At 38.2% G+C, this 22,463-nt stretch overlaps 1 protein-coding gene across 1 annotated transcript in view; it reads right to left on the reverse strand.

Moving 5' to 3' along the window:
• The window catches only part of ABCA4 (ATP binding cassette subfamily A member 4), a 203,038-nt gene that overhangs the window by 163,956 nt on the left and 16,619 nt on the right, over window positions 1-22,463 (reverse strand). The window contains exons 2-5 of the mRNA XM_056819098.1: window positions 21,557-21,686; window positions 5,936-6,029; window positions 5,072-5,213; window positions 2,009-2,152 (exon numbers count right to left, since the gene is read on the reverse strand). Coding sequence (XP_056675076.1) covers window positions 2,009-2,152; window positions 5,072-5,213; window positions 5,936-6,029; window positions 21,557-21,622 — 446 coding nt within the window. The 5' untranslated portion in view covers window positions 21,623-21,686. The remainder of the gene's footprint in view (window positions 1-2,008; window positions 2,153-5,071; window positions 5,214-5,935; window positions 6,030-21,556; window positions 21,687-22,463) is intronic.

The following is a 22,463-nucleotide window of genomic DNA, read 5'->3' on the forward strand; positions in this document are numbered from 1 at the left end:
GAAGCTGAGGCTTAGGATGGTGAGGTGACTTGCTAGGACATAAGCCCAGGTTCTCTGATTCCAAATTCAGGGGTCTTTCTAGGATTATGGCACCATTAGCTCAGGGTAGTTTCTTTTATACCTCAGTGCCTGGCAGAAGGAGCTAACCGTTCCCCAGATTAAAATCAATCTTTCTTTGTCTCCTACTGATTTAGTCAATGGGCTTTAAAACTCCTCATGTGGAAAAAAAATTAAAAACCAAATTCTTGCTTGGGCACAAGCTTTGCCCTAGAGAAGAGAAGATTCACATCCCTCCCTTCTGTACATATGGAACTGCATGGACTGTCAGACTTAACTGATGTTTTGCAGAGCTTTACAGACCCAATTTCTCTCTTTTTTAAAAATTCCTTGATACAAAGTTCAGTGTGAAGGAGGGTGAGAAGGGATATATTTAGGAAGAGAGGCGATATAGAAACAAAGGACACTAATAAAATGTTCACATCCTCCTTTGATCAATTGTAAGGATACAAGATAGTGTAAAACATCTTACCTTGAGCAGCTTGACTGATAACAGTCTAAATCTGACAGACACTGAATCTTTGGTACCCAGCATGGTACCTGGCACATAGCGAATGGGAAGGGACGGAATGGAACAGAACGAGATGAGATGGAACGAGATGGAGTGGGTGAGACAAACAGGGAAGAAATGGGATGGGATGGAATGGAACAGAATGAAATGGAATGAGATGGGAAGGAATGGGATGAAATGAGATGGAATGGGGTGAGATGGGAAGGAATGGGATGATATGGGGTGGAATGGAACAGGATTGGGAATTGAAGGGCTGGGTTTTAAACCATTTATAATATTGACTTTCTGGCTAGCCTCTGCCACAAATTCTTGCTTCTCTCCGTGTCTACATATTTCCCTCCATCAATAAGAAAGAGATTCCAGTCTAGCTCCCCATTGATGCTCATGTCATGAAATGTCCATAAAAGAGGAGACTCCTTGACTGGGATAACTGCTTTATGATCTGGTTTGGTTAGGAATGGAATATTCTGGTTTATACAAGATTCTGATTTAATACATTGCCACAACCACCATAGAATTGACATGGAATACCTAAATACTCCAAGAAGCATTGTCCTATAGGTGGGAGGAGTCTCAGAGATTATCTCTCATTTACAGATGAAGAAACTGAGGCACAGAAAAGTTAAATGATTACCCAAGGTGATACAGGTAGATAGAATTTAAACCCAGGTCATTTGACTCCAGAGCCATTTCTACAGTGTTTTGATTAAAATACCTATTATGAAAAGTCCTGCCATATCCTGGGTGGAGCTGGCTCTGGATTCTCAAATGCCATGCCAGCTCTAGCAGGATCTGGCCAAGGACTAGGCCTTGCTAAGCTCTCAGAGACTCTTCAGCAGGTTGGCCACCTTTTTAGCCATGATAATTCATGTAGACTGTCTACAAAAATGTAGAGTAGCAATTATTAACCTTTTTTGGGGTCATGGAAGCCTGCTGAAACCTATGGACCCATCTCAGAAGAACATTTTTAGATGCATAAAATAAAACACACAGGATTACCAAGGAAACTAATGAAATTGCAATATAGTTATTAATATATTAAAAAAATTCATGGAATCCCCCCCCATTAAGATCCCTTGGCATTGAAGCTTATAAGTGAACAAAATAACTCTGCCAGTGAAATTATAATAGCCCCTTGAGATAAAAATTCTTAACATAAAATATATGGAATCCAGTATGAAACCTTTGGGAGTTCAGAGAAAAGGAAAAAATGGGAGAAATAGAAGAGAAAACAAGGCAAGAAGAATAGATATGCCATGAGCAATATTTTTCTCCAGCTTGGAAGAATCCAAACTAAATAAAAGGCCTGCTCAACACATAACTGGGATCCCATTCCAACTGATTCCACTCAGGTTCAAACCCATGATGATATAGACCTGGGCCTTCTCCCTAATAGTGGATTAGCCTTAGAATTCTGATATTCCAATACTCAGGCCCAACTTGCCTGCAATTCTCTCAGGGTTATTCCTTAGAATCTCCATGAGCTGGGACAATTTACGTAGCTCATTCCAAATTTGGCCAAGGAGTTGACTTTCTGGTGCATTTATCAAGAGTTCTTGAACATCTCGATAGACCCTTGCCAAGCTAGAGACAGAAGAGGAAGCCATGTTAATAAAAAATTTCCTTTGATGTTAATTATTTCCTAAATAACAACAATAGCTTGTGTCTGAAATAGCTCTTCCCTTATTTATCTTGGAGACATCCCGGGAGCAACATTCATCATCATCATCATCATCATCATCATTATTCCCATAGAGGAATGGTTGTAGATGATCACAGATTTAGAGCTGCAAGAAATCTCAGAGGTCCCTCATGAGAAGCAGCGAGGTGAAGCAATAGATAAAGGGCTGGACCTTGCATCAGGAAGAGATTGCTGGGCACTTAATAATAACTCATGTTTCTGTAGTGCTTTAAATTTTACAAGGTGCAGTTCAAACCCAGTAAAGTTGTCTCCAATTAGCAAATAAAGTAAACTGAGGTGTCTATGGTCACATAATCAGATCCTATCCCACCTGGATTTATATTATACTATACTATATTATGTTATATGGTATGATATGATAATAATGTTATATTCCATTCCATTATATTCCATTCCATTCCATTATATTATATTATATTATATTATATTATATTATATTATATTATATTATATTATATTATATTATATTATATTATATTATATTATATTATATTATATTATATTATATTATATTATATTATATTATATTATATATCATATATCATATCATATCATATTATATTATATTGTATTATATTATACTATATTGTATTATATTATATTACACTATATTATATTATATTAATCTTCATATTATTTATTCTTATAAGTGAACAGTCTCATAAAACCCAAACCCCTAAATATGTACCCAAATAAACAAATGATAAATAATATGTTTTCATCTGAATTTCTACTCTAATACTTAAGAGATTAAGTTCTTTGCCCAAGATAACACAGACAGCATGACTCTGAGGTAGGACTTGAACCTACATCTTTCTGACTCTAAGATTGGCCCATGTTGCCTGTCCATCAAGTTCCCCAAAGTTAAGTTGAAGAGTTGAGTTCTAATCTAGCCATTGGAGCAGCCTAAGTGGGTCCAAAGTCAGAAAGATCTGAGTTCAAATACAGGCTCAGACATTTCCTAGCTGTGACCCTGGACAAGTCACTTGACCTCTGTCTTAATCTACTAAAGAAAGAAATGGCAAAGCACTCAAGTATCTTTGCCAAGAAAACTCCATGGACAGTACTGGCATGTTGGGGGTCTATGGAGTCACCAAGAGTCAGATACAACTGAACAAATGAAGCCATTCTATCCATGCTGATGAATGAATGACTGGGGATTTATGGCCCACGTGCTTCCAGTTGAACCATCATTAATGTGAACCTGGACTATTCAGGAATCTATGTAGATATATTCTTCATTCGACTAATTTTTATTTTTGTAAATTTCCATAATATGTCCATTTCTATTCATAAAAATCGATTTTAATTTCAGTTGACAAAGACTCTCACTCAGAATTCCACCTAAGCTTTTTTTTTTGCCACTCCCTTCTCATGGGGGCATTTGTCCTAGTCAGGAATGAAATGATTGGCAGATGATTATAGGGCTTCACATTTTAAATATAAACACCTTTGGGCAAAAGAGCAGTTCCTTCTCACTTTTCATGATCCCCTCTACAAAGGGAGGCTTAAGTCAAGGCCTCCAGAGCTCGTCTGAGAATTAAAGGCTTCCCACCTTCACAGCCCACCCCAGGCAATGACATATATGAAACAGTTTTCTTTTTCCTCTGGATACGTTCATTCACCTGCCAGAGACAGGGTAGAGAGAAATCCAAGCTTCCCATGGAAGTATTGGTCTAAAAGCAGAGGTTCCTGACCTTGGCTATGTGGATTTTTTTTTTAAGTTTTGATAACTATTTTAAATTCATTGGTTTCCTTTGTAATCGTATGTATTTAAATTTAATTTAAATTATTTTTTGTTTTAAAATAAAATTTTTAATTACATTTAAAATTTAAATATTAAAAATTCTTACCTTTCTGTCTTAGACTCAAAAATTTTTTTAAGCTATGATAACTATTTTTAATTCATTGGTTTCCTTTGTAATCTTATGCATTTAAATTTAATTTAAATTATTTTTTGTTTTAAAATAAAATTTTTAATTAAATTTAAAAATAATTTTAAAATTTAAATATTAAAAATTCTTACCTTTCTGTCTTAGACTCAAAACTATATATTGGTTCCAAGGCAGAAGAGTGTTAAGGACTAAGCAATGGGTGTTAAGTGACTTGCCCAGGGTCACACATCTAGGAAGTATCTGAGGTCAGATTTGAACCTGGGGATCTCCCATATCCAGGCTTAGATCTCAATCCATTGAACCATCCAGCTGTCTCCTAAACTTATGTATTTTTGATGCATTTAAAAACATTATTCTGAAAAGAGCTCCATAGGCTTCACCAGACTGCCAAAGGAACCCATGATACAAAAAAAAAAAGTTAAGAACTCCTGCTCTCAATTATCTCTAAATGGTCTTCATCTGGTTCTAGATCCTATTGGTCTTTTGATGTTCAGTCGTTGGGTTTTGTGACCCCAGGGACCATCGCTCGCTGATACCATCCAGGGTGGGTTTTCTGGCCATGATACTGGATTGGCTGGCCATTTCCTTCTCCTAGTCCTTAGACCCCAGCAGCTGGCTAATAGAAGGGATAATAAGGTCACAAATTCAGAGATTGTCCAGTCAAAAACTATCTCAAATTTACAGATAAGGAAACTGAGGCCTCTATACTGGTAGTAAATGTCAAGGCAGGGATTTGAACCCAGGTCCTCCAATTCCAGATCTGGAGGGTTTTTTTTTCCCCCATAATGCATTTGAAGAAAAATGTCTGGCCTGCTTACATCAAGCTGATAAAAGGCCTGTTCTGACCCTCAGTATATTTCTTCCCTAGTTTCAATAGGATGGAGGTCAGGGACGTGAGGTACTTACATGGAGTTGTTATAGTTTGACACAATTCCAGGAGATTCTCCCTGAGTGGGGCTCTGAAAACAAGGATTGTTCACGTTGCAAAAAATCCCCTGGAGCCACGGCAGAAGTCCGGCTGAGGGCATTGCCTTGTTGGGGAAATGGCCTTCCAGATGGAAAATCCCAAAAGTCAAACAGAAAAGCAGCCATTGAGATTTAGGTGGACAGAGCCATTGGGGGACAAGAGCTAAAACTATACTCATGGACGTAAAGTAAGCAAAAACCAATAAGGATGATGGGAGCAAAACCTCTCTGATGCTTCTCATTTTGATTTCATGATCAGGGTAGAAGAACGAATGGACGAATGAACCAATGAATGAATGGAAGACATACATGAGTACTTTCTAAGGGTCAGGTCCCAGGCTCAGTGCTGGGGAAACCAATCCAAAAGTTAAATGGTGGATACTCGACAACGATACTTGTAAAAATTAAATTAGTATCTAAATTAAATTATGTCTCTAGTAATAAAAATATTATATCTGATTTATTAAGGTTTATTAAAGATTATTAGAAATCAAGGATACAAAAATAAAAACCCACATGCCCATGACTGATTAGCCCATTCATAATCCCTGCACTTAGCTTACTTACTACATCATTGCAATGGCAGAGAGAGAAGAGAGAGTAGGAGGTGTTTCTGCCAGTTAAATACTAATTGTGATCTCGCCCAGATGGAGACTCAAGTGAGATTATAGGGAATTCTGGGAAATACCAAGGACTTCTGGGGATTGAAGTCTAGGGTTCAAAATCTCCATTTTTACATATTTGTGAATGAATGAACGTGTTTCCCCAACTACTGCCCAAGTAGGTACAAACCCAAATCCTTACATTCATGCTGGCTGTAGAGTGGGTTGGCACTCCTCAGCCAGATCAGGACGACAAATAAAGACAAAGGCCACACAAGTTCCACAATAAAACGAATCTGGGAAAAAAGAAAAAGAGAAAGAATCAGAGAGAGAACGGGAACACACACAAGATTATGAAAAACTCACTTAGGACCAGTCCTCCGATCTGATGTTTCTCTCCTAGAAGATGAGTTAAAAGAATAAAACCAGGATGATCCCAAGAAACGCCGAGTGATTTTGGTCTGGGGCTTTGGCATGGGGCAACCAAAGGAATGCTGGATAGAATGAGAGTCTGGAGACCTGTTTGAATCCCAGATCTGAGTCTCGGTCACTGGGCAACCCTGGGCAAGTCACTTGGCTATTCTCTTGGAGTATCTGTTTCCTTAGCTGTAAAATGGATGTGATAATATTTCCAGTACTCACATCTCTCCCTGTTCAAGAGAAATTACTTTTCAAATAAAGGTAATAAATGGGATCTTTTATTAATAATTTCCTTCATTTTAATCCTTTTTCTGCTCTAAAATGGAAGAAGGAAGGAAATCAAAGATGAGATCTTCTAGGTCAAACATTACATTAGAATTAGAACTTTAGAACTAGAAGGACTCAGTTATGGAGTCAGGAAGACTCATCTTTGTGAGTTCAAATCTGGCATCAGTCATTTACTGTGTGTGTGTGTCCCTGGGAAAGTCACTTCACTCTGTTGGCCTCAGTTTCCTCATCTGTAAAATGAGCTGGAAAAGGAAATGACATCACTCTGGCATCTTTGCCCAGAAAACACCAAATGCAGATATGACAGAAAAATCCCTCCCTGGTTTCAACAACTCCCTCCCACCTAAAGGCTGCCTCCAATAGCCAACATGTTTGTGAAACAGAGACAGGGAAAAGGTGATGTCTTATAAAATAATTGATTATTAGTGTTTATATCCAGGGTAGTTCCACTTAGGAAGAGGCACCAGCCTGCTAATGAAGACTGAGCTCATCTTCCCCAAAAGGTTGGAAACATGACAAGATCTTCCAGATCCAAGGGAAGGAAGAAGAAAAAAAATAAGAAAAAAGGGAGTTAAGGAACAATAAGCTGAGAGTAGAGGAATAGGTACAGATGAATTTTCTCCTTTCTTATTTTTTCTTGGGGAAAATATTCAGATCCACTTTGAAGTTTTTTTCAATTTAACTCATTGTCCTAGCAAAAAGATTTATCTTCTGCTTAGAATAGTCTCTGCTGACTGCCCAATTTCTATCTCAGAGAAAAAAACAAAGTCTGTAGACAGACAGATGATAGGTTATGTAGAAAACATTATATATATATATATATATATATATATTTATACATATATCAGGACAACAAATAATATATATATATATATATATATATTTCTCTCCCTTCTTTCACATTTATTGTGAAGGCAAAGAAGGGAGAGAAAACACAAATAACAAAGTGGGAAAACAAGTGTCAACCTACCAGCCTGGTTTCTAAGAGTTTCCTTTCTATATATTCCTAAAAAGTGACAAAACAATGGCCAGAGATCACATATTTTAGAGACTGAAGGTTTTCCCAGTGCCTTCTTCCCAGCAGTCCTGCATTATCTATTATCATCTTCCTTTTCCAGATGAAGAAGGTCAGAGAGTTCAGGGTCACATAGCAAGCAAGGGAGATTAGAATCCACGCAAACCCTGCCTCTCCAAGCCTGGGGCTCTTCCCCTTAGACCACATTACCTGGGCTAGATCTGTGCACTCCACATCAAGGTGATTAACAGTAGTCAAGCTGAGTATCTATCTTAGCCCAGTGAAGGATGCTTACCTCACAGTTTAGTTAATTACTGTGAGAGCATAGAAACAAGCAAAGAGGTGGTCAAAGAAACATGGCACAGTGAAAAGGGAATGGAACCAATGGGAATAGGGAATGAATAAGGAGTTGGGAAGATCTAGATTTGAATCCCAACCACATAGATTTGCTAGTTGCATGACCTTGTGTAAGTCACCTTTCTGTACCATGGTTTTCTTGCTCTAAAGCCAGGGGAGCCTACTCAATGGCCTCTCCTGTTCCTTTCAGTTCTAAATCTATAATTCTGTGACCTCTCTTGGGGAATCTGGAACTTGGGGTGGGGGGGAACCCCCCCCCACACACACACACATACAAAAAGAAGAGCCATCCCCTGGAAAATTGTATGCCAGGACAGGGCATGATATGAATGCTTCCCTCTCCCCGTCCTGTTTCAGGCCACTAATGAGCTAAGTGGGAGTGGGGGAGCAAGTTGTGTAAGATAATGGGCAAGATGATACTGTGATGAAACAGCAAGTTTGATCCCAGCAATTTCATGAAGGAAATAAGATACCAAGCCCAGATAGCAGAGATATGACTCCTCACTGAGATCATTACTTGCTTCTTTGGCTTCCTACCAGGCAAACCAGTCACCTACCTCACAACATCATCATTCCTCAGAAATGTCTGCCATTTTCTCCTCTTTAGTGCTCTCCACTCCCTAACACAACCTCCCCCACCTCATAACACACAACACTTGGATCCATCTCTATCTGAGTGCTTTTTTTTTATCTTAGAAATCTCAGAGTTCAACTCCTTTATTTTATTTTATAATTAAATTTTATTTTTTTAATGAATAAAAATCCATTTTCTCTCCCTCTCGTGCCACTTCCCCTGGCCACTGAAAAGGAAAGTAAAACCCTTGTAACAAATATGCGTAGTCAAGAAAAATAAATTCCTGAATTGGTCATATTTATATATATATATATTTTTTTTTTTAATTCTGTATATTTAGTCCATCATCTCTGTCAAGAATTGGGTAGGGGGCAGCTGGGTAACTCAGTGGATTGAGAGCCAGGCCTAGAGATGGGAGGTCCTAGGTTCAAATTTGGCCTCAGACACTTCCCAGCTGTGTGATCCTGGGCAAGTCACTTGACTCCCATTGCCTAGCTCTTACCTCTCTTCTGCCTTGAAGCCAATACACAGTATTGACTCCAAGACAAAAGGTAAGGATTAAAAAAAAAGAGAATTGGGTAGCATCATTGGCTATGGGAAGGGGGTAAGTGGAAGGGAGGGAAAATGAATTATGTAACCATGGAAAAATATTCTAAATTAATTAATTAAATAAAAAATTTCAAATAATAAAAAAAAAAGAATTGGGTAGCATGCTTCACTGCTGATCCCTTGGAATCATGATTGATTATCGGTTTGATCATTATAACTTTCAAAGTGGTTTATTTTTTATGGTTTTGCTATTTTGTATAAATTGTTCTCTTGGTTCTGCTTATTTCACTCTGTATCAGTTAATATGTCTTTCCAGATTTCTCTGAAACCATCCCCTTCATCATTTCTTTTTTTCTAAACACTCAAAAATCACTCCAGACCCAGTATTCTATCCACTGCACCATCTAGCTGCCCCAATTACACTTTTAATGCTTATCATTCTTTCTTTTCAGATCTTTCATTCCCCCATATCTCTGAACAGCTCCTTCATGGCCACCATTTTATTTTAATTTCTTTTTTTAAACCCTTACTTTCCATCTTAGAATCAATACTGCATATTAGCTCTAAGGCAGAAGAGAGGTAAGGGCTAGGCAATAGGGGTCAAGTGACTTGCCCAGGGTCACACAGCTAGGAAGTATCTAAGACCAGATTTGAACCCAGGACCTCCCATCTCTAGACCTGGCTCTCAATCCACCAAGCCACTCAGATAACCCCATTGGCCACCATTTTAAAAGCAGAGACTCAACATCTACTTGTTGTGGTTGACCCAGGTGTATTCAAGCCAAGGGATATACTAGATGTCCTCTCAGGGCAATGACAACTCTAAAGTCTGTGAATCAGTATGACTGTCCCCTAAATAAAGAATGCTAATCTTTGGAACAGATAAGCACACTGACATCTTTGAAAGATTATCTTAATCTAATTTGAGGGCTTAGTTTTATTGTTCTACTCATTAAAAGTAAGAGTTTTTTGTAGGAAGAAAGTAGGAGAATTCAACATTTCACTCCTAGATCAGTTACACACACACACACACACACACACACACACACACACACACACACACACACACACACACGTGCACAGAGCGCTCCCACTGAGCCTCCAGCAGGCAAAATCCCAGGCCCTTGGAGTTCCCAGTATTATAGTGTGCCCAAGGATTCCCCTAGGGAGAAATTCCACAGCATAATTGTTAACATATTTTCAGAGCAACCCTGTTTCCCATCCTTCTTTCTCCCTTTAAACATGTCTGTTAACGTTAATTAAGCATAGCCTAGGCTCAGACTTCTGAGGGGAGAGACATTTGCCAAATGGGCATTTCCTGGCTCTCTTTTCTTGGCCATTCCCATTGCCATTCATGGCACCCAGGGCTCTGAAAAGAAGCAGGGGTGGGAATGGGACAGTGGAAAGCACGGAGAACTTTTTTCCAAAATCTAGGTGATGGTTTCTTCTTCTCACCTGCTCTGTCCCTGGTTTAGAACCCAGGACTGTTGGTCTTGAGATGGTTCCATCCAGTTACTTTTGCCCTTGGCCAGGCAGTGGAATTGGTGTAGAGAGAGATGTGGCCTTTTGAGGCAAGGAAATATGTGGGTTGAAGTCCCATCTCTGACATTTACTGTATATGTAACTTTAAACAAATTATGGCATCTCGGTGCCTCAGTTTACCCAGCTATAAAAAGCTTTATATCTACCATACCCTACTCACACCTCTCGTGCCTGGCATGTAGGTGCTTAAGAAATGCTTTCTAAATGAATGAATACCTCCTAAGATATCTTGTCATGATGTGGAAGTTGGTATCAGGAGATGCCCTGGTTGGGGAAGTGCTCTGGAAGAAGATATACAAAATCACTGAGACCAGAAGATTTTCTTTTCTCCCCTTTCCCCAGCTCCAACAGGGGGAAGGTGGTGCCTGCGAAGGATTTGGATGATTTCTGTTAATGATGCTGCCATCCAACAGTATGACTGGAGGACTTTCCAAAGAGGGGTTCAGGTACAGGTTGGAGCTGGCTACTCTTGACGTTGCTTCCCACTCTGAGAAACTAGAGGCAGAGAACTCTGTGCCTTTTTCCCCTCTGGTGTTCTGTATGAGCTACCACTTCAGTACAGCTAAGCTACTCTGCTTTCAAACTCTCAATACAACCAAAAGTTGGAGGGAAGGAACCCAAGACTTCTGTCAGCATTCCTGGGGGTTACAGAGGGTTGCCCCTGTTTTATCCAGACATCTTGGAATTGCCCAAAACGGAGCAGTAGAGACAAAGCATTTGACAAGTCCAACAGACCAAGGGCTACTTCCAGACCACATGGAACAAGAGTAAATGGGCAACAACTAGAAGAGAAGAGGTGAGGTCCAAATCCTAGGGAGCCATAGTAGCCCACGTCCTAATCTATGCAGGGTTTCCATTCTTTTAGTCATTGAAACTTGCATTTAAGTGTCATTCTCAACTCTTTTCTCTGTCCCTCTCTTTGTCTCTCCCTTTCTCTCTCTCTGTCTCTCTCTCCCTTTCTCTCTCTCTAGCTCTCCTTTCCTTTCTCTCTTTCTCTTTTCCTTTCTCTTTCTGTCTCTCTCTCTTTCCCTTTCTCTCTGTCTTTCTGTCTCTGTCTCTCTGTTTTGCTCTCTTTCTCTCTCTATTTCTGTCTGTCTATCTATCTCTTTCTCCCTGTCTCTGTCCCTGATTCTCTGTCTCTCTCTGTCTCTTTCCCTTTCTCTCTATTTCTCTCTCACTTTCCCTCTCTCTCTCTGTCTCTGTCTATCTATCTCTCTTTCTCCCTGTCTCTCTGTCTCTGATTCTCTGCCTCTCTCCCTTTCTCTCTATCTCTCTCTCTTTCCCTCTCTCTTTCTGTCTCTGTCTCTCTCTTTCTCTGTCTCTTTCTCTCTCTGTCTCTCTCCCTCCCCCCCTCTCTGTCCGCCTCTCTCTCTGCCTCTGCCTCTCTCTTTCTCTCTGCCTGTCTGTCTGTCTCTCCCTCTCTGTCTCACTGTGTGTCTCTCTGTCTCTCCTCTCAAATCCAATCAGTTGCAAACCCCATTGATTCTAACTCATGCCCTCACACCTGGACTATAGCACCAGCCCTTCTGCTTCATACCCTTGCTTCACGTGTCTTCCCCCTCCAATCATCTTCTGTTCAGTTCTCAAAGGGATTTTCAATGACCAATCTGGTCACACCAACTCCCTATTCAATAAATGCTGGTGGCCCCCTGCTGCCTCCATGATAAATCTAGAATCCTCTGTTTGGCTTTCAAAGCTCATCATACCCCTTTCCAGCCATCCTCTACCTCACTCCCCATAATGCCTGCTCTGATCCAATGACAGTGACCTCCTCACTCTTCTGATTTGATGCATTTTCATTGTCTCTCTCTCAGACCTAGAACTTTCTCCTTCCTCCTTTTGGCCTCCCAGCTTTCTTCAGGTCTCAGCTAAAATCCAAGAAGCCTTTCCCAGTCCTCCTTAAAGATGATGCTATTGCTCTCGGAAATAACCCCTACTTTATCCTGCATTTACCGTGTCTGTACATAATTGTTGTCTTTTTTAAACCCTTACTTTCTGTCTTGTAATTGCTACTAAGTGCTGATTCTAAGGCAGAAGAGTGGTAAGAGCTACGTAATTGGATTAAGTGATTTACCCAGCTAGAAAGTGTCTGATTCGAGATTCAAACTCAGGTCCTCCCAACTCCCAGTCTTTTACATTGTTGTTGCATGTTGTCTCTCTCATTAGAGCTTCTTGGCAACAGGAACTGTCTTTGCCTTCTTCTTTCCCTAGCATGTAGCACTGTGCCTGGCACTCAGTCGGTGCTTAATAAATGTTTGATGATAAAGTAGCTCAGTGACTCAGTGGAAGAGAGCCAGACCTGGAGATGCAAGGTTCTGGATTCAAATGTGGCCTCAGATACTTCCTAGCTGTATCACACCAGGCAGATCGCTTAACCCCAATTGCCTTGTCCTTACTGCTTTTCTACTTTGGAACCAATGGTTCCTATCCATTCTAAGTTAGAAGGTAAAGATTTAAAAACAAAATAAAACAAAAAAAAAAGGAGGGACTTGCTTCTCATCCCCCTAGTTCCCCAGAGACACTTCCAAAAAAGGATTCCATCAATGAGGCCAAGAGAAGGGCAAGGAGAACACCCACTGATGCTGACCACAGAGAAATGCCCGGTGAGGAAGAGAAAGCCTGCAGTGGTGCTGATGGTGTTTTTTTAATGTGATTTTATTCTCTGCACCTGCAAAGCTGTAGCAGCTGATGTTCTGAAAAACAGAGTCCATTATGTTCACAGCTGCCCTTTGGTCATCTCTGTCCAGAAATAATAATTGTCATCACAATAACTGGTGTAGTGGAGAGGGAGAGAGCTGGTTTGGGAGTCAGGAATGCCTGGGTTCACATCCCACCTCTGACACATACTGACTGTGTTAGTCAACTGAAGTTACTCAACCTCATGTGGCCTCAGTTTCCTCTTTTATAAAATAAGGAGACCTCCAAGGTCCCTTCTAGCTCTAAAGCAATTATCTAATATATCTACATCATAATATAGATAATTAATAGATCTGTAACAAAGAATTTGGCATTTGAGTTGAACCTTGAAGAAAGTTGGAGTATTCTAAGAGGGAAGGATGAGCCCAGTTTAGGAATGGAAGATGGCAGAAGGTGGTATACTATGTACGGAAAACAGTAAGCAAGCAAGCCTGACACAATGCATAATTGTTACTATGTTATAAAGTTATATATTTTATCATATTATAAAGTTAGACTAGAGATGGAAATGATACTAAACATTGCTTCCAAGGCAGAAGAGTAAAATGGGTTAGGCAAGGGGAGTTAAGTGACTTGCCCAGGGTCACACAGTTAAGAAGTGTCTGAGGTCACATTTGAACCCAAGACCTCTTCTCTCCAAGCCTGGCTTTCTAAGGGCTTTTAATGCCAGAGGAATTTATAGAGCTTTGTCCCAATTCGTGTTGATAGCAAATCCCCTGACACAGCCACATTATTTGAATCTGACTGTTTTCAGTGGTTCCTGTTCATTGGTTCAATGATCATTTTTACTCAGTTATGACTTTGAATATTCTGAATGTAAATATATGTGACCACTTCAGAGGATTCATCATTCCCACTATTTGGGACTTTGCTTTATTTTATCCCAAGGGTAGTGGGAGTCACTGAAGCTTCTTGGGCCAATAAATGTGCTTAAGGAATATAAATGTGGCAGGTGTAGAAACAGAGGCAAAAAAACCACTCGGGAAGCTATTACAATAGTTTAAGCAAGAAGATTTGAATTAGAGTAGTGGTCATAGGTAAGAACATTGTTTTCAGTCATTTTAGTTTTATCCAATTCTTCATGACTCCATTTGAAATCTTCTTGGTAAAGACACTGGAATTGTTTGCCTTTTCCTCCTCTGACTCATTTTACAGATGGGAACTAAAGCAAACAGGGTTAAGTGACTTGCCCAGGATCATATAACCAGTAAGTTCTGGAGGCTAGATTTGAACTCACAAAGATAAGCCTTCTTGACTCCAGGCTGGACATTCTATCCACTGCACCCCCCAGCTGCCCCGATATGCAAGAATAGAAGCAGACAAATACAAAAGATGCTAACAGGGTGAAAATGACAAGATTCAGAAAGCAGCTAGATGTTGGGGTAAGGGGGATTGGGAGAGAGTATGAATGTGAAGAGTTGGAAATTACTCCAAGTCTAAGAACCTGGGTTACCAGAAGAGTGATGGTATTCTGGGCAGAGATAGGGAAGAGAGAATGAAGAATAGGTTTAGGACCGTGGTGGTGAACCTATGGCATGCATGCCAGCAGGAGCACTCAGTCTTCTCTGTGGACACACATGCTTTTGCTCCAGCACAGAGTGTGTTACTAAAAAGCCAGAGAGACATGGGGCTTGGTGGTTCACCTTACCCTCTCCATTTGTACCCCAGGACATTTCTGAAATTACCCTCCCCACTAAAAGGTTTGCTATCACTGGTTTAGGAGGAAAGATAATGACTTTTGTTTCGGGCATGTTGAGTTTAAGATGCCTATAGAATATCCAAATGGAGATGTTAAAGAGGTAACTGGAAATACAGGGCAATGGAGCTCAGGAAAGAACTAGATCTATAAATTGGGGGTCCATCTGCATAGAACTCAAGGTGAATCTGCTGAAGCTAATGGGATCACTAAGAGGGAAAACAGGAGAGTCTAGGATGGAAAACTGGGATACACGAGCGCAAGTACAAGCATGCACACACACACCACAAAGGTCCTTAAATGTGGCATCCAGATTTGAAAACAATACTCTAGAGATTGATGGCAGCTACAAATAGGTCTAGCATATCCCCCATTTCCAATATGGTCAGCTTTTTGCTGCCATGTCACCTCATTGATTCATTTTGAGCTTGCCAGTTATGGATAAACTCTGCCCATCAATTTAACCTCTACCCAGAAGAAAAACAAACACACATGAAGGATTAGGTAGGGATGGAAGGGAGGGAGGAGAAGAGGGAGGTCAGGAAGGAAGGAGAGAATTTGGGATTCAAAAAAAAAGTGAACAAAAGTTAAAAAATTGGTTTTCCATGTAATTGGGGGAGAATATTATAAACAAACAAAACTTCAGTCTCAGGCATCAGGTACCATTCATGGTACCTACAATGGATCTGCTGTACTTAGTTGAGTTTCTCACAATTTTTTATCTTTATTTTCTATAAATTTGTCACCCTTTTTATCTTTTAAAAATTTCTCTTGTTTTCTTGAAAAGCTTTAAAAAGCCTTGAAAAGCTCACTATCTAATGGAGAGACTTGCAAATAACTAACTATTGCACAAGAGCAGCTGAGTAGCCCAGTGGATAGAGTGTCAGACCTGGAGTCCAGAGGAACTGGGCTCAAATCTGGTCTTAGATATTTCTTAGATGTGTGACCCTGGGCGAGTCAACCCTGACTGCCCAGCCCTTACTGCCCTTCTATCTTATAGAATGCAAATTTAAAAAAATATTATCTCTCACCTATCTGATTGGCTAAAATGATAAAAGGGCAAAATGTTAGAGGGAATATGGGAAAATAGGGATACTAATACATGGCTGGTGGAATTATGAACTGATCCAACCATTTTGGAGAGCAATTTGGAATTATATTCTAAGACTTACAAAGCTACATATGTCTTTTGACTCAGAAACACCACAATTAGGCTTATTTCCTTAAGGGAATCCAGGGAAAAGGACAAGAATGTGCATGATCTAAAATATTTTTAACTGCTCTTTTTGTGATGTCAAAGAACCAGAAACTAAAGGGATGTTCATCAACTGGGGAACAGCTGAAGAACTTGTGGTTTCTGCTTCTCATGGAATACTATTATGCCAAAAGAAACGGCCAACTAGATGATCATACAAACCCTGAAAAGATTTATATGAACTGATGCAAAATGAAGTGAGTAGAACCAGGAGAATGTTGTACATGGTAACAACAATAATGCATGATGATCAACTGTGGATGACTTAATTATTATCATGAATGCAAGGATTCAGGACAACTCCAGAGGATTCATGATGGAAAAGGGCTATCCACTGCTATAGAAGGAACTGACAGAGGGGGCAGCTGGGTAGCTCAGTGGATTGAGAGCCAGGCCTAGAGACGGGAGTTCCTAGGTTCAAATCTGGCCTCAGACACTTCCCAGCTGTGTGACCCTGGGCAAGTCACTTGACCCCCATTGCCTAGCCCTTACCATTCTTCTGCCTTGGAGCCAATACACAGTATTGACTCCAAGACAGAAGGTAAGGGTTTAAAAAAAAAGAAAAAAGAAGGAACTGACAGTGTCTGAATGCAGAATGAAGTGTTTCATTTTTCACTTTATTTTCTCTATGAATTTGTATCTAGTGTAAGCAACACATCTCTTGATGAATAGGAAAATATGTATTATATGATAATATATGTACAACCTATATAATTTTATCTGCCTTCTTGGGGAGAGGTGGGAAGGGAGAAAAATGAATGAGACATAGATTTTTGGATATAACTAATGTGAGAATTTGTTCCCCTTGGATAAGCATATTTATTATAATTTATTACATATTTATCACAAATCATGTATTATATTATTATGTTACATATTATGTTATATATAAAAATAAAATAAATTATGTTTTCAAAAGGCAGATGGTAAGGATTTTTTAATTTTGGGGGGTTTATAAAAACCCTTTTATAAAGCCATTTTTAAACAAAAAAAAAGCTTACATTAAAGATGCAGAAAAGAATAACTTGTTTCATATATCTAAAATATATGAAGCAAGTTATTCTTCTCTGGAAAAATAGAGACACTAATACATCGCTGGTAGAATTATGAACTGATCCAACCATTTTGGAGAACAATTTGGAATTATATTCCAAGACTTACAAAGCTGTATATATCTTTTGATTAAAAAAAAAGGAGGGGTGCAACAATGCCAACATGCTCAACAATTAAAGGTTCTTTTTTTGTTTTGTTTTTTGTTTTTATTTTTTAAATACAAAATACAAGCAAAGGATACACATACTTAAAACAGAGCTCAGGAGCAGGTACACAGTTCTGGAAACCCAGAAAGTAAGGATTAAAAAAACAACTATTGAACAAATGAGCTATAAATAAATTGGATAAGCTATCCTACTCTATACAATAAGATATAGTGGATGAGTTGTAGACACACAATAAAGGGGAGGCACTCAAAATAAAGGGGTTCAGGAAATCATTCCTTTAGAAAGTGAGATTTTAGCTGGAAACCAAAGGAAGCCAAGGAAGCTCAGAGATAGTGATGAAGAAGAGATAATTCCAGGCATGGAGAGAAAAGATGAAGATATAAAAAAGACTGGAAAGATGGAGGGGCTCTGGGTATGAATATCTTTGAACTCTAAATAGAAGATTCTATATTTTTGATCCTGCAGGAAATGGGGAACTCCTGGAGTTTATGAGAAGGGGATGAAATGGTCAGACTTGAACTTTAGGGTGATCACTTTGATAGCTAAATAGAGGATGGACTTGGGAGCAACTAAAGGCAGGAAGATTAACCATCTAACTACTGCAGTGTGTGACCCTGGGCAAGTCACTTAATCCCCCATTGCCTAGCCCTTACTGCTCTTCTGTCTTGGAACCAATACCTGGTATTCTTGGGGGGAAGGTCAGAGTTTTTTAGAAAATAATCATACTAATTTAGACCTGATGTGATGAAGGTTTCCACTAGGATGGTGAAAAAAAGGGAGCATATACAAGAAATATGAAGGTAAAATCAAGAAGCCATAACAAGAGATGGACTATTGGGATGGAGAGAGTGAAGAATTGTGAGCCTTGGTGACTGGGAAGATGGCGGTACCCTCAATAGTAATAGGGAAGTTAGGAAGGAGAGTTTGAGGAGAAAGATTCAGAAAGATTTGAACCTGTTGAGTTTTAGTAGTCTATGGAACATTCAGGTGGTAGTTGCAGATGGAAGAATGGAGGTCAAGAGAGAGATTGGGGCTAGATGCATAGATTTAAGCCATCTTAATAGAGATGATAATGTGTATAGGAGTAGGAGGGTAGAGGAGCTAATGCATAGAGAGAATGGGACCAAAAAAAAAATAGAGAAAAGAAAAGAACTTCACTGACACATTTAAAAAGTGCACAGGAGAGAATATAAAGAAGTTGTGCATGTGATACCCAGTGGAATTGCGCATCAGCTATGGGATAGGTGGGGGAGGGGGGAGGAAAAGAAAATGATCTTTGTCTCCAATGAATAATGTTCAGAAGTGACCAAATAAAATAGTGTTTTAAAAAAAAAGAAGTTGTGGCAAGCTTTTGTTACTAATGTATTTTTATGTTAATAATGTTTTTTATTTATATATATATAACAATTTTTGTTATATTTTGTTATATATATTTTATATTTATATATTTTATATATTTATTTATATATGTAATAATATATATTTTTATATATTTTTATATATATAACAATAAAATGTTAAATTTTATTGATACTTTAAAAAACTAAGTTGAATATCATCAAAGCTCACCGTTTCATGCACTAACCTCCTTTTCTTGTTGTTTTACATTGAAATGCTCATGTTGGTTGATATTTTTTAAGGTCATAATTTTCAAAAGATGATTTTTTAAAGTGTTGTATATGGATTTAGAGCTCTATCACTAGCTAGTTATGTGACTGGATAAACCAGGTGCCTTCAGTTTCCTTATTTATAAAATGAGATAATTAAATTTGTACTTTATTTGTAAAGTGAAAGAGTTAAATTTGAAGGCTTCTGAGATCCCATCCAGCACCAGCTCTATGATACGCGCATGCCCACTCCATCTCTCCTTTCTCTGAGATCCAGTATGCTGGCTGGGCAGCTAGGTGGCACAGTGGATAGACCACTGGGCTTGGAATCAGCAAGATTCAAATTTGGCCTCAGACATCTTACTAGCTGTGCGACCCTGGGCAAGTCACTTTACCCTGTTTGCCTCAGTTTCCTCATCAGTAAAAATGAGCTGGAAAAAGAAATAGCAAACCAAAATGGTGTCACAGAGGATCAGACACAACTGAAATAGTTGAATAACAAACAGCACCTGTTGTCAAAATTACTCATTTAGCTTATAGTTTGGATCCCTGACACAAAACCCCGTCTTTTAATATGAGTAATTCTTCCTGTGACCATGAGTCATGGAATAGCACCATCCACAAAGAATCAACATCATGGATAACCCCAAGAGGAATGGGGAGACAGAGTGGGCTTAAGGAGGTTGCAGCCCAAGAGAATTTTGGCTCAAATGTCCTAAAGGAAAGGGCTCAGGAAGCTTAGGGTTAAAAAAGGAGGTAAGGGGGTCATTTGGTGAGAATAAGGGATGGCATTCCACACAGGGGGGCGCAAATAAAACTTGCTTCTTTTGCAGACATCATCATCATCATCATCATCATCATCATCATCATCATCATCATCATCATCATAGCTTTTTAAAAGCCAAATCTTGCTGCTGGATAAGAGGAGATGGATTCCATGAGGGTGCCTGTGGTCCTGGCCAAATGTCAGCGCAGCAGGGCACAAGAACATCTCTCCAGAATGGACACGTGTCAGATGGATTCCCAGAACCATGACTCAATAGAGCAGACCTGTCCCCTGGGCCCCATCCCCGGGGGCTTCAGATGCTCTCCTGACCTACAACTGCTCAGATTTGGATTCTCCCCAAAACAGGAGCCCTGAAGGGCCACTCAGAGCTACAAGGAGTCTTACAGGGTCATCCTGTTCAAGCCTTTTGATCCGTAGAGGAGAAAAGTGAGGCCCCAAGATCACATAGGGAGTAAGAGGCAGAGTCAGGACTTGAACCCATGGCCCCATAATAATAACAGTATATGTCAACAATGATATAATATATAATAATATAGCAATGATTATTAATTATGTGATAATATAATAATATAGCAATGATGAATATGACCATGTAATAATATAATAATACATGATTAATTAATAATATAGTAATAATTATGATTGGATTATATATTAATAACCAATAATTAAAGTATAAAATGCTTAATAATTATATTATTATGTGATATATTGATCATTATATAATGATATGTTTAGAATTATATGATTATGTGATATATTAATCATCATATTATGAAATAATAGGAATAATTATATTATAAAGTATAAATAATTATATTACAAAGTAATAATCCTATTATATAATAATGTTAATAATCATATTATTAAATAGGAGATATTATATGATTGTATCTTTAATAATTGTTATTGTTATTATATAGTAATAATTTTATCCTATGCAAATATTAATTATTATATTACATACTCATATTAACAATTATATTATTATATAGTAATAATTCTATCCTATACTAATATTGAGGATTATATTATTATATGCCAATATTAATAATTATATTATTATATAGTAATACTTCTATTCTATACTAATATTGAGTGTTATATTATTATATGCCAATATTAATAATTATATTATTGTATAGTAATAATTCTATCTTATAAGAATATTGAGGATTATATTATTATATGCTAATATTAATAATTATATTATTGTATAGTAATAATTCTATACTATACTAATATTGAGTATTATATTATTATATGCCAATATTAATGATTATATTATTGTATAGTAATAATTCTATACTATACTAATATTGAGGATTATATTATTATATGCCAATATTAATAATTATATTATTGTATAGTAATAATTCTATCCTATACTAATATTGAGGATTATATTATTATATGCCAATATTAATAATTATATTATTGTATAGTAATACTTCTATTCTATACTAATATTGAGTGTTATATTATTATATGCCAATATTAATAATTCTTTATTGTATAGTAATAATTCTATCTTATAAGAATATTGAGTATTATATTATTATATGCCAATATTAATAATTATATTATTATATAGTAATAATTCTATTCTATATTAATATTAAGGATTATGTTATTATATACCAATATTAATAATGATATAATAATATATTGATACTTGATGATGATGATGGGGATGATGAAAAATAAAACAGCAAACCGAGCTAGCTTTCCCACTGCCTCACCACTCTCATCGAGGACTCTATCCTCAGGCCACGGGGAAGCAGAAATACGGGTCTATTAAGAGTTTACCTGTTACCTTTTGCCGTTTCCTGAGTGTCCAATTCTTCCAAAGCAAAAGTCGTATCTGCCTCAGGAAGCTCATGTCTGTCACCAAATGATGGCCAGGATGTCCCTGGGGTGGGGCCTTCCTCCACTGAACTCGCACACTAGAACAACAAAGGATACAAAAACACTGCTCACTGGAGTGCTGGCCAGCCTGTTTGTGCTTTCTCACAACAGCTCTGGAGATGGATCAAAGCCATCAGAGGAGAGCCTTCTTCCCTTTGACCCAGATGGTTCAAAGCCCCTCAGGGGAAGGGTTCTTAACCCGTGGTCCTTGGGCCTCTTTGAAATGTCTGGGGATCTATGAACTTGAATGGGGGAAAATTATATCTTCATTTTCAGAATCTCTACTTAAAAATGTAGAATTTCTTTCCATTGTTTAAAATATTTTTCTGAGAAAAGGTCCATGACCAAATGACCGAAGGGGTCCATTAAAAAGCCCAAGAACCTCTTCTGCCTTAGAGGCTTCACCTTTTTAAACAAGAATAATGATAAAAATTGTGGATAACCCTAAGGGGAATAATAATAAGTATAAACAATATATAATATGATATGTAATAATAATGACAAAGAATAATGATAATAATAGGATAATCATCATAATAACATAGAGTTAATATATAAAGTATATCTACATCAATACAAATAATCATTTATCTAGGGTTGACCATGCATGTTACAGTTCTGATCTCATTTGATCCTTACAACTACCTTGGGAGGCAAGTATTATAATTATCCCCATTTCACGGTAGAGAAACCAAGGCAGACAGGAGACACACAGGGTCACACCGCTAGAAAGGAGGTGGATGTTCTTATTATCCCCATTTTACAGATGAGGAAACTGAGGCAGCAGAATTTAAGTCATTTCCCCAGGGGCACAC

The sequence above is a fragment of the Monodelphis domestica genome, chromosome 2 (genome assembly GCF_027887165.1).
Source record: "Monodelphis domestica isolate mMonDom1 chromosome 2, mMonDom1.pri, whole genome shotgun sequence".
NCBI lineage: Eukaryota > Metazoa > Chordata > Mammalia > Didelphimorphia > Didelphidae > Monodelphis > Monodelphis domestica.